General features: G+C 39.6%; 1 protein-coding gene across 5 annotated transcripts in view; it reads right to left on the reverse strand.

The window, feature by feature from the left end:
* UBAP2 (ubiquitin associated protein 2) overlaps window positions 1–13,571 on the reverse strand; it is a 94,924-nt gene that overhangs the window by 47,796 nt on the left and 33,557 nt on the right. For all 5 annotated transcript variants that reach the window (XM_063422016.1, XM_063422015.1, XM_063422014.1 and 2 more), the window contains 3 exons: window positions 13,344–13,421; window positions 3,525–3,579; window positions 2,274–2,377 (listed from right to left, as the gene is read on the reverse strand). In XM_063422016.1, coding sequence (XP_063278086.1) covers window positions 2,274–2,377; window positions 3,525–3,579; window positions 13,344–13,421 — 237 coding nt within the window. The remainder of the gene's footprint in view (window positions 1–2,273; window positions 2,378–3,524; window positions 3,580–13,343; window positions 13,422–13,571) is intronic.

Below are 13,571 nucleotides of genomic sequence, written 5' to 3' on the forward strand. Positions count from 1 at the left end.
TTCAATTTTAAAGCCTCTTCTTTCTAAAGTGTTCCTTTTGGCCTAGGGAGTTCTTTCAGACATTTCTAGAGCTTGTCTGAAGAAGCAACACCATAAAATAAAGCATTCTTTAGAGAGACATTTTTGTTTGTCACTTATTGTGCTTTTTCATTTGAAAATAAATTAAGATTAGCAACAAAAAGGCACTTGATACCCAACAAGAACATTCACATTTACCTAGTCTACTTTAATTTTCTGCCAACCAAGTAATTTTGCGGGAACTCCCTCACAATTCATACCTCATTCATACGAACCCACTCACTCATACCTCAAAGATTCATTCATCTGACAAGGACAGGGAAAATTCCCAAATGCCTTCTCACACCTTCTTACTACAATGCTTCCCACATTTCCATGCATGTCTTAGATTGTGTTATTGAAGTCCAGTGTGGTTGTTGGTGACATGTCCAGAGCAAAAATGTGCTTGGCATCCAAAAAGAAATTCCACACATCAAAACTCTGAATTTCCACCACTCTGTCAGCAGCACACCTCTCATGGTGACACATTCGTACTGTTAGAGGATCTGTTTACCCATACCAAGCTACTCTAATTCCTAGGCAGATTTCTTCTCTTACTGAACACTAAGGAGACGCCTAAAGGACAGAGGTGGCTGTAACAGAGGCACATGGAGGCTACTCTGAGTTAGCAGGGAGGGTCCCAAAACACCTGAGCTCATTTCAGAAGCAGAGCACAAGTCATGAGTAAGCTACAGAGATGCAATCAGTAGTAACAAACCACTGATTCTCTACCTCTGGTCCAATCTCCTAGTACCTTTCTTGCAGATATTTCTTTACTTAGTTAAGCTTACAGCTTCTGCAACACCTGTGGTAACATACCCTGCCCCTTGCTAACATGTAGCAAACAACAACGTAAGAATCCTCAAAGGAATTTTCAAGGCATTAAGTATCTTGCTTACTTGAAAAATTAATATGAGTGAAAACAACAGGTGTATTTCTGTCTGTGCTACAGCACCAAGTCATTTAAAAGGTTATTCCTTAGAGAGATACCATATTTGGCAAGAATGCTCCCATTAATAACAACTAATACATTCAAAGCCACTCTTCCACACTGGTTTCGAAGGCAATCAGAGTGACAAGGCAGCTGATTAATAAGTCTTCCTAAACTTTGAGCCTGTTTTTATCTTCTCTGGTTAAATGGAAAATAGCTTGTAAGACATTCAGAAAGCTGCATCTCTGAAGTGGCTCACAGCAGGGCTCAACAGAGCACACTCTGCCATTTATGATCAGCTTCTATACTTGAGAGAGGAGTTGATGAAAAATCACCTCAGTAACGCTTCACAAATGAAGAGATCAGAAGAGTTACCCATCGCTGCAGTTAAAAAAAATTCACTCAATTGCTCCCAAGTGAGGACAAAAACATACATTACTTTCTTCGTTCTAACACAAGGTTTTCTTTGCCTTCATCTCCTGTCACAGAACACAGGAAGCAGTAAGGTATGCTATTTTTCACATCACAGACAAGCAGGCCACCCTCCTCATTTCCGAATCACCATAAGACCACTGCCAAATGGTTCCTTTCCAAACTATGTCAGTCTCTTGCCTTTTGCTGGAAGTGTGTACTTCTCACTTGAAACTTGATACAGAAACACACATCTGCCTCAATCTTCAGACAAGTCAACAGCTTTTTGGCTTCAATTCAAGTGCCTACTTGTGCTTTAGTTAATAATTTTTCTCTTCAAAAGTTGCAGATCTTGGAACTCTCCTCCATCCAGAGACTCACATCCTGACATTTCTGCATTGTGCAGCTAGGGCTTCCAAAGCCATCCCAATGTCGCAGAGAATTCATACTTGTAAACTTTTTCTTTTTCTTCTTAGCTATTCAGACCCTATTGCCTAAAGCCTGTGGACCAATCAGTTCTATGAGGACTTATGCTCCTTAACTACATTAAGTGAGATCTTAAGCAGTATTAAGATATTTAAACACTTCTTTACATAAAAGGTTCCTCCAGTGACTCTTCAAATCCCTTTGTCTCTCAAGGGTTTGTTAGTACTGTAACAAAAGAATCACAAAATGCCACCCTTCATTCTCACCAGAGAGACACTCAGGCTCTGCACATCAGCAGCAGTTAAACTTTAAAATCACCTAATATCTGTGTCACAAGAGATGTACACAAATTTTCAGAAGTTAATTGAAACACTAACGGAATGGTTATTTTAGCTGCAATTTGCCACAGGTCTTCATTCCAATTCTTCCACTTCTTGAAGCATCTTACCAGTTCCATCATCTGCATCATTCTGACCAGTCTCCCAGATCTCTGACTTTGTCCCAAAGCCATCAGTGGCAGAAGACTCCGTATAGTCTGCAGGATTAAATGTCCTAGAGTTTTGAAAGTTAAGAAATGGAAGAGAACACATGGGTCATTCAATGAGCACAAGTGTAATAATTTTTAGCTGAAGTTGTATTAGATTTAACATCTTGATTTCCACATATGTTATCTTGACAGCTTTTAGTTTCAAAAAAAAAAATCTTCTAAGAGCAGAGAGAGATAAAAAGGGAGAAAATAGAAGAGAAGAAAGTGAAGAGACTGGTAAACAAAATTCCTGTAGAGAAACTGAACCAAATCAATTCCTGAAAAACCAGTTAACAACGTCCCTGTTCCTCCCATTGTTACAAAGCATTAGTTTATACACACAAGGATACGACTCTCTCAACTGATAAGTTTTTCAGCAGGTGGCTGTCTGATATGTGACTAGTATCCTGTCCTTTCAGAGCACCAATAAGATTATTTCAAAGTGCTCTGCTGACACCAATGCCAAAATACATGGATGCAGCTAAAAAGTGAAAAGCATTATTGAAGAAAAACCTCTTTTCAGTTCATCATCTGCAAGTATGAACAAGAATTATTAGAGAAGTAGAACAAGACTCCAGTTCACCATGACATCACTGGTGTTGCATGATGTGTCATTAAAGGCAAACACTGAGTGAAAGTAGTAGAGGCTACATTTCTGTAAACCAAGTTACTCCAAAAAATTGAGAGCAAACTTTTAAGCTGCTGAGTAACTTCCTGAATCTGTTTCAAGGTCCATATGAGTCCAAACAGCCAAAGCATGAAACCTCAGAAACAGAAAAAAGTTTAGAATTGCCACTTTCAAGTTTTATATATGTTCATTGCACGTTCCTCATTTCACTGAAATAAATCTAGCTTTAAATTGACCTAAGACTATATGTAGCACATAACCTTCAGACTCCAAGAGACTATGTGGCTGATAGCAGGTATGACTCTCCATCTTTGAGATATTAACACTGAGTAGACATACATTAGGATTCTACAGGTGTGCCTAGTTAGAAACACTAGATAAAGACAAAAATATTCCTTTCATCATCTAAGAGATTTCTCAGTTTTTGCATCCATATTGGTTTATCAAACATACAGCAATATCCATACATTCAGTGGCAACAGTGTCAATTAATATTGCCACTCAGTGTCATCCTTGCCAAAATCTGTGCTCTGCATGTTCCTTACCCCATGCCTTGGGCTGAAAACCTCCCTGCTCCTCTCCCTCTGCCACGTCCAAATCCTAGGAGAGAAAACACCATTTAACAGCAACAGCAGAGGAGCCGCCAGTCCCTAGTCTGTCACATTAAAGAATGCCACAGTTCAACAAAACTACCATAGTTGAAGCTAAATATCATTTACTTCCCAAATTCCCACCCAATTTGCTTCCCTAACACACTCAAATAAGCCTTGGTTCATCTAGGACCACGCACTCCAGTAGGATCTGCAATCACTTGCAGTCTTTTCTGTGTCTCACAAAGTAGCTCCAAATGCCAATAAAAGAAATTACCTAAAGACTCATCCCCAACACTGCTATTGCCAACTTGTTAGACATTGTTCAGAATTTTGTCACTGTCTTTCTTTCCTATGATGCTGTAGAATCCCAGCTTCCCTGAGTATCTTGATCTCTCAAGCAATTCTCTGTCACTCCTTATCTGTGAGGAAAAAGTTGAAATATTCCACTTGTTTCCTTCTCTGACTCAAGACCACCTGTCCACCCTCCTGTGCTTTTGCCAATCTCTGATTACACATTCCTTCTGCCTCACCCTTCATCACAGTAACTGACAGAAAATTATCCATATCAAATATCTCAACTTCCTTGTTATGATCCACTAAAATATGAATTTGTTTTAAGAAAAAAAAACTATTTGTTTTCTCCAATTTTGATTACCAGCCTCAGCTTATGAGCTTCTTGATACAATGAATAGCCCAATATTTGCTCATTGTGTATTGTCAACATGGCATGAAAATTTTTGTGGTATTCAAGAATACACAAAGCAAGTGTCTACAAAAGTGTTACCAACTATTTCTTATATGTAATATATTTCTGCATAGATTTCTTTCCCCACATTTTTAGACGTTTTATATAAGGATTACCCAGTTTGTTCAGGTTTTTTTGAGGAAGGGTAAGAATATTATTTTGTATTACAAGAACAGAAGAGAGTCAAGAGCTGCACTCAGAGAACAAAACAATGTTTATTTTAATGACAAAATTATGTGGTAATTTTAAGTCATAAAGCAACTACAACTTTACCAGAGTACATAAAAATTATAAACTTAAAACACCGAAACACTGATGTCCATAGATAAGAATTACCCATGACAGGCTGTTCAAAGTTGCATCAGAATTACCCCTTACTTTAAGGAGACCACCCAACCTGAAAAAGAGCAATACCTCCAGGACATGGTAACACCAGTTTATGAAGGTTCTGCTTTAATGACTTTCTGTTTCCTGCTCTCACCACTCAAGTTGTTCCCCTTACCCCAGCTCACTGTTCAACTGTTAAAAGACATTTCTGGACCTACATTTTCAAGACTTCTTAGAAGAATCAAAGTAGATTAAAAGCTTCCCATCCAGCAACACACAGAATTTTGTTGGGAAAAGAACACAGAACTGCTTTAGTCTGACACTGACCAGCTCTCTTATCTCTACATTATTTTTCCCTCTTTGCTCTCTTCTCACAACTGGTTGGAGAGAAGGGAGACAGAGGTTAGGAAAAAAGCAACAACTGCTGCAACCTGGAATTTGCCACCCTTCTTCACTGAGCCCATGTATTCTTTGCCACAGAAAACAGTGCCCCAAACCCCACTCTTTCCATCTGCCTCCAATTTGGCCACTGAACCTTGGTGCTCCGCCTACCTACTCTACTGCTATTGCCTGCCAAAGTCAGAGCACTCTGAATTACCTTTCTGTACAGTAAAATTTTTTATGTCCAGTAAGTTTATTCAAGAGTAGAACCAGATACACAAGTTTACCTGGGTAGAGGGTATCATGTAATAAAATTACTTTCAATCACTATCAATAGAGCATTAAACACCATTTACAGAAACTGCGCAGAAGAAAGAACAACAGTTTTCTGACAGGCTGAGGTACAAGTCCAGGTGGGAACTGTGAAAACACAGAAACAGTCAACCATAAACAGTTTTGAGTGAGACAGACATTAGGTACAGAGGGATAACTGAAATTGCTGTCATGAAAGAAGAAAAAGATTTTAGAAGAGGAGGTAAGTCACCCAGTATCTCAAATGCAAAAGCTTGAAGGAAGGTGATGTTTTAGTAAGCCTGGTATACGTAAGGTATGTTCCCATAATGGGCACAATAAACTACTGACTAAAAACATCAATAAACAACAATTCTAGAAATTGCAAAAAGAAAAAATGCTGTTTCTGAAGTTCCATGCACAGTCTTACACTACTAGCCAGCAAGGAATTTTTTAAACCAGATCACTTTGAAAGATAATCTTGAACTTGCATTTCAAGTGAATCCCTTTAACCCCATAATGCTGTGTTTATGCTTTCAGTCAAAACTGGGATTAAGTTTTATCAACAAATAGAAAAAAACCTTTCTAATGAAGGCTAAAGGGAGTACCAAACCAAAATACTAAAGTTGAAGTTAGAAAAATTAACTCAAAATATGGGACAGTGAATTCTCACCACTGCAGTACAACCTCACTCACACACAGGATCTCATACATCACGGTCACTAGGGCAAGATGCCAGAGGAAAATGTTAATATTCTCTTTGATGCAATCAGACCACTAGTATATCCTTATACTCTCATGCAAAGAAAGCTAGTTCTCTCAGCTGTCAAAATTTAAAAATGGCCTTAAAACAGAAGATACAGCCTTTTAACAGAAAGACATTAGTTATGAAACAACTGTGGATGGCCACAGGGTATCTACAAACTATTTATGCTTTTTAACAGTGACTAAAAAGTCAGCGAGCAAATGAAGCTTTCAGAATTCACAGCAGGAACCCAAATACTCAGCATGCAATCCAACAGCAATTTAATCCCATTTAAATTAGAATGACTACAATTGTGGTCTTCCTCACCAATGATCACAAGCTCTGCTCTTTTGTGCACTGACAGTTTTGCACTTGTCAGTGAATGAACATCAAATAACTACCAGGAAACAGCATTTGTTCACTTTTGGATCAGCTCTCCAAACCAGTTCCCACCTTGATAGATGCCAGAAAACCTTTACACCAAGCCACCAAAAAATCCTGCTGTCTACAGCAACATGTTGCCTGACTCCTTCTTTGTGAAGGTTAGTTTACCTGTCACCTCACACTTTCCAAGTCCCTTAACTTAGCTTCCAGGAGGATCTGCTCTAGGATCTTGCCAGGCACAGATGTGACTCCCTGACCTCCAGTTCACCAAGTCTCCCTCCCTTTCTTTTTTAAAACTGAGGTTATGGTTCCCTTTTTTCATCAGCAGGAACTCAAATATGATGGATGGTAGCTTAGCCATTTCCTCTTCCACTTCCCTGGAGACCTGCAGATGTATCTTGTCAGGCCCTATGGACATGTGCACCTTCAGATTTCTCAGTCTCAGACTTGATCGTCTCCTACAGTGGATGGTTATTCATCCTCCTAGCCCCTGCCTCTACATTCTGTAATTCATATGTCTGGAAATCTTGTGGGAAAAGACCAAGGCAAAAAATAAATAAATATCTCTGGCTTCTCCATGTCCTGGTTAGCCAGCCCTTCTGTTTTCTTATAGAGAGGGCCCACATTTTCCCTTCCTTTTATCACCAACAATACAACAGCATTCCCAACCAAACCCTGGCTGCTCAGACAATCTCACCTCCCTCTTCCTCCCAAGCTACATGTATTTGATTCCCCCTTCTCTGGGCTTCCTTTTTGTGTTTGAACTTGCCCAGGAGCTCCTTTTCATCTGTGCAGTTACGGTAGTTTTATCTTTCTTTTGACTGGGATGCATTGCTCCCAAGCTTAGAAGAAGGAATCCTTAAATATTAACAAGCTTTCCTGGGCCCCTCTTCTTTCTGGGCTCTATCCCATGGCACTCTATCAAGCAGATCCTTAAAGAGGCCAAAGTCTGCTCTCCTGAAGGCCATGGCAGTGAGCTTGTTGTGTATTCTCATCACTGCCCCAAAGATCCTAACTTCCACCATTTCATGGTCACTTCAGCCCAGGCTGCCCTTGACCTTCACATTCCTCACCAGCCCTACAAGCCAGTAAGCTTCCTAGGCTGCAAGCACACACTGCCAGCTCATGACAGCTTTTCATCTGTAAGAAGTCCCAAGTCCTTCTCTGCAGGGCTGCTCTCAAGTTGTTCTTCTCCCCAGTCTGTATTTATGCCTGGGACTGCCCTGACCCGAGTCCAGCATCTTGAACTTGGTCTTGCTAAGCCTCATGAGATTCCCATGGGCCCATTCCTCAACCTTGTCCAGGTCCCTTCAGATGACATCCCATCCTTCAGGTGTGTCAGCTGCACATCTCAGCTTCGTATCATCTGTAAACTGGCTACGGGTACTCGATCTCAACTACATCAGTGATAAAGATATTAAAGAGCAACAGTTCCAAGACAGAGCCCTGAGGGACATCACCTGCCAGCAGCCTCCATCTGGACATAGAACCATTGACCACAACTAACTGGATGTATCCATCCAACCAATTCTTTATCCACCAAACAGTTCACCTTTCAAATCTCTCTCTTTCCAATGCAGAGATAATGATTTCATGTGTGACCATGTCAAAAGTCTTACAGAAGTCCAGACAGATTAGATGCCAGCCAGCCCTGGTGCCAGTGTTTCCTTGTTGACTTTTGTGATCACCCCATCACAGAACAACACCATATTGGTCAGGCATGACTTGCCCTTCATGAAGCTATGATGACCAAAGATGCTCATCCCCTTCCCTGACAGATGGAACTCATCAGTCCCCAGAAGACCAGGTTTCTCAAAGCAAGTCCTTCGATCCAAGAAGTCAAATCCCCTGCTGTGGCACAAGGCCTATAAACACCTGCTGATTCTCCAAATACAACTGGCACTTTCGACCCTCTTTGTTTTTGACTGGGAGGACGGATGAAAAAACCACCTGCAAAAACTACCTGCTTCAGAATGCCTTATGGCCACCCAGGGGTCTGTAATCCCCCCTGATGCTGTTCAGACTGCTCCTGGCTCTACCACTGGTGCTCACATGAAACAACAGCAGGAAGTAACAGTCAGTGGACTGCAAGAAGCCTGGTAGTTCCAGTGACATCCCTAATAAGGGCCCCTGGTAAGCAGCACACCTTTCTAGAAAACAGAACATGTCACCAAAGCAGTGCCTTACTCAGAAGAGTCTCCTACTACTGTCACCTACTGCCTTAGTCTTTGTATTTTTCTTCTGAATGAATTCTAGAAAGGTCAATACTTATATCCAGCCCAGGCAGGACACAAGTTTTTCTTTTTTCACTGAAACACTCTAGGAGTTCAAAACACTCATCACATAACCACTTCTCCACTCTGGTACCATCCATGAGTGGCAAGAATTGCTCTCCACATTCACAACATTTCTTACCCCAAAACAAATGCACATCTCATGGCAGAATGAGAAAGGCATGTAGAAGCACAACTCAGATGGGACTAGCCCATTAAATTAATAAGCTATTCTGCAGAAAATCAAGTCTGTTGGGCTTGTAGACCTAAATCTTTGCACTGCAACAAGGGTGCTTTATTTCAAAACTCAGATTTTCACTCTGGGTTTAAATTAGAGGAAGTTACTTTAAGGTTAAGAAATGGCCTGAAGAACAGCTGCAAGAAAAAGGAAATGTGGACTCAAAGGGCAGGCAACACTCTAAATTTGTATTTATCTCTGACTACACAGTAACTGAACTGCCCTGGTCTCTGCTGTGGTAGTGCAGAGGCAGCCATCCTCCCAGCAGAACCAAGCTGACAGAGGCTTATTAAGCCTTAGGAGGTAAGAATGCTAAGTACAGACACTTTGTATTCTAGGTAGTCCATATCACCAAAACAAACACCAAAGCTGGATTTAATAATTCAAATTACTTTTTTCTTTATTAGTCACCATAAAACTAGAAGCAATTCATTGGTTTTATAAACTGCATTTACTCTAGAAGGCATTTTTACAGGTCATGCTAAAAACATTCAACTCTAAAATTGCATTTAAAAGAAAATAGGTGACTTGCTAAAACTAAACTATGATAATATCAAAAAAATAAAAAATGTACATGACAGAGTTTTTTAACTAATGCAGAATGAGCCATAGCAAAACTAAACAAACTTCAAATTTTGACTTCCAGAAGGTCTGCTCCACATCTATGTTTTAGAAAAAAAAATCTTCCTTAGTTTTGGCGAACAAAATCCAAGATACATCCTGTGCCAACTGGTCTAAGCTTTTAAACCAAGGGAATGTTTGTACATGCAATTCTGGATATAGAGATTCCATTTGTTCAAGGATAGATACTTCTTATGTTAAAAATAATGAAAAGAGATCAAGAATACAAACTGGACTATAATCAGGTATCTATGCAAAAGATAAGCTGTTTTATTTTCCTATACAGCCAGCAGACAAAACAAGAGCTGGAATTAAAACATAGCAATTTTTTCCTTTGATTTTCACACCTGTTTTGTAGGGAAAAAAAATCCCTGTCACATGGCATGCTCATGTTGTTCCGGAAAAATGAAGTAAAGAGATAAACAGAAGTGCAAGCAATAAATCTATCTTGTCTTTGGAAACCAGAATTACCATACATGAGTCTGTAACAATTTCTATGCTGAATCAAATCCAGAAGTCCACCTACCTGTTATTCCTCTATAAGCCATGGTCAGTTAGATATCTAGGGAAGAGTACATGAACTGAAACCACAGTGCAGTTTCTTTGGATGCTTTCCTGGTCCTCAACTATTTGTGGCTTTGAGTGCTTAGTCAAAGATAATTAACATACAACAAAATCTTTGGTGATTTCTCTTTTTCTTGCCTGTGTTTCTTTTTTAGGATGAAATCGCTAAGTCTTTTTATGTGTACATTTTCTGCACCACATCATCTTGCTGAAAGTTCTCCAGGTTCACTACATGTATGAAGAACGAATTCTGCAAGTTCATCTTGAAGCTGTAACCTGCTGATCTCATTTAATATTCTCTCTTTTGTATACTTGGCATGATCAGTTGATGCCCCCACAAAAGTTTAACAGATCTCTACCATACACCCACTCAGTCCTCTGTTGCAGGCAGAAAAATGCTAGACTACTTGTTCGTCACATCCCATAACTGCAGACTTCCCAACTCCTTCAAAAGCCTTTTCTAGCTCTACATCCTTTTTTCTTCTCTGCATCCTTTTCAATATGAAGTAGAGAAACTGGGGGAATCAGACCTGCGCTTAAAATTGAAGATGCAAGAACACTAAAAGATAGCAGCATAAAAACAACCTGTGCTTGTAAAGTTTGTCAATTTGTATACAACACTGCAGCTGATTGAAACACAAATGAGAAAATGTTTCTCTAGCTGACATCCTAAAGACATAGCCATCTGCCTCCATAATTTCTTCAGGAGATTCCATTCTAGACAGTTGCAAATCCTTGTACTACTGACTCTGATGCAGTTACTGCTCATCACATTACAGTATTTCTTACAATTAAATTAAGCTCATGCAAGAAATTCAGTTCTGAAAAGCACAGATGAGAAGACATCTTAAAACACGATATTCCCTGACTTCAATACAAAGCTTACATCCTTAATTTAACAAGCAAAGATTTAGCTAAAAGCAATTACAGCTGAGACATGTCCTGTTACACATGCTGTGATACATTTTTGCATTCTGTTCATGAGTCAATAATTTGTATAAGCTTCAAATCCCTAACACCCTGCATACCAGCACACAGTGGTGTTTGCGCTCCATTTACCTACTATCCTATAAAGTTACAAGGAACGTGACATGGTCATTAATGGAAGATCTACTGCCAGATAAAGCTAGTGCCTTACACACTGAATATCAAATACTTAGTATCAGGGTTTTTCCTCCTTAGTAAACAACACATTATCACCTCTGTGTCAATCACATTTTTGCTATTTTCAGTTGCTTATCATTTCTTAAAATTACATTTTTGTACAGTGAAGCAGTAATACATATGACGGCCCAGCAAATCTCCTGCAAGACAGCCAGTAAGATAACTCCTGCCTGAGAAGGTAGCTTAAAATAGAGAGACAGTGTGTTGCTCAGATAATTAGTTGACCCCTTATTTCACATCCAGTGACTAGATTTCTACACACATGCACTGCATGAAATACCTCTAAAAATGCATTCTGCAGTGATTACTTGCAATCTGTTTACTTTCAGCTGCAGTATGTTATCTCTCATTGGACTGTTCTGTGTAACAGAAAAGAAAGACTATAGAATGACATGGCAGGAAGCCTTTTATTATTATTGCTACTAATATCCGAAGAAAGAGGGTCATGTAACCCTGAAATGATAAGAACTGAATTATACAGATTTCTAAAACTCTCTGCAGATTTCAAGGGTTAGCATGGTAAAATTAATCAAGTATTTCCTGCCATGGAATACACATACTTGTAAATATAATGATCCTGTAGTTGGCCAACAGGTTCATCACAGACACTTATTAATATACTTTGCTCACAATACAGTCTAAAATATTTAGTAGCGATATATAGTAATACTATGTACATGAAGCCAGTGAACAGAAACTCTTTGAAATTTCCATTTCTTCAGTTAGACAGGTCAGTTTGACCTGATGATGAAGTTTGAGATATACGATATTCATCTAGGCAGCTACAGTTTTGACAACAAAAGCAGTGCATGGTTTGTAAGGTTAAAGCAAAAAATCACTGCATTTCAAATGAATCTCTAAGTTTCACTGAACCATTATTTAAAAGTCCTACTTTTATACTTATCGTTTCAATATAAAGGCTTCTTCTATAAAATAAATAACTGCAAGATTTACATTCTATCTACTGGAAGTGTAAACTGTTAACATACCAAAAATTGTAGCTCTGAACTATACCACACCTTGCCCTGCAGAGCTACTTCTTTGCATACACCATTGGGTTTTTGCTGATTCACCAGCACTGTCACAAGCAAACCTTTAGAAGTTACTTCTCTGCACACCTTCAAGATGCAGCTCTGGAGACAATGAAGTTGGATGCACCTGTCTCTGAATACTCGTAACTGGACATTCCCAAGAGAAAGGAGTCCTCTGAAGGCAGATTTTTTCTTGAGTTAGACATTACTAACTAAGTACATTAGTTCTGCTATATGCTATATATTTTGCCAATTTAACTTATTTAATACCCTTGTCCATGCATAGTCTGCACCACACATGGGATACTCATTCTCATTCCTCCGACTTTAAGAAAAAGCAAGCCTCCTTCCACTCCAACCAGTGAAAATCAAACCAAATACACATCACTTGATTCCACATCCAATCCATTATCCTGCCCCTTCTATAGGACAGGATTAGAGCTGTATATCTAAGACTCCATGTATTCCCTCTCCACAGTTCTCATCAACTCCTCCATGCCAAATTCCTTTTCATAGGAAAATGTTTCTAAGGTGGCTTGTTCTTTCTCTGACTGGCTACCAAAAGCAGAAGGCAAGTCTGACAACCAGAGCTATCCCAAAGAAACCATACAAGAATACATCAAATCCTTCCCCAGGAGCCATACAGACAAAATTGTGTGCTCTCCTGCTGCCAAGGTATACCCTGAGGAACCCAGCACAGTCCCACGCACAGGAGGCTGGCATGAGTCAGTCTGGGAAAACAGTTCTCCATAGCCAGTGCACATGAGCCTGCCACACAGGAAATTACCATAGAAGTGATCTCTGTCAATTTTTTTAAAGTTGTTCCAAGACCAAGAAATGATAAAGGGTAAAGGAGTGGGATGTATCCAAGTACAAGGTGGCTGAAGTGTGTATGAATTCAAAGGATAAACAAAAAATGCTTAAGAAGCATTTAAAGAAACAAATGGGAGAGTTCCACTTCAGGACATGAAAGCTGTGCTAGTCCTATACCAATGCCACCATCTCACCTCTCCCACGGCCACGTTTCCCACGGTCTGAAGGCTTGTCTCCTTGATTGTTGTCTACTCCATTCTCTTCAGCTCTAACTGTGGAGAGAGGACAGCTTAAGAAAAGCTTTAGAGATTCACAAGAGACAATACAGCCAGTTGCTTAACCCGAAACCCTCAAAAGAAAAGGCAAAATGTTCAAGTAGACTGGTCAACAGATCTCAATTACGCCCGTTCTTTAAGGCCTCG

This window comes from Prinia subflava, chromosome Z (genome assembly GCF_021018805.1).
Source record: "Prinia subflava isolate CZ2003 ecotype Zambia chromosome Z, Cam_Psub_1.2, whole genome shotgun sequence".
NCBI classification, from domain to species: Eukaryota; Metazoa; Chordata; class Aves; order Passeriformes; family Cisticolidae; genus Prinia; species Prinia subflava.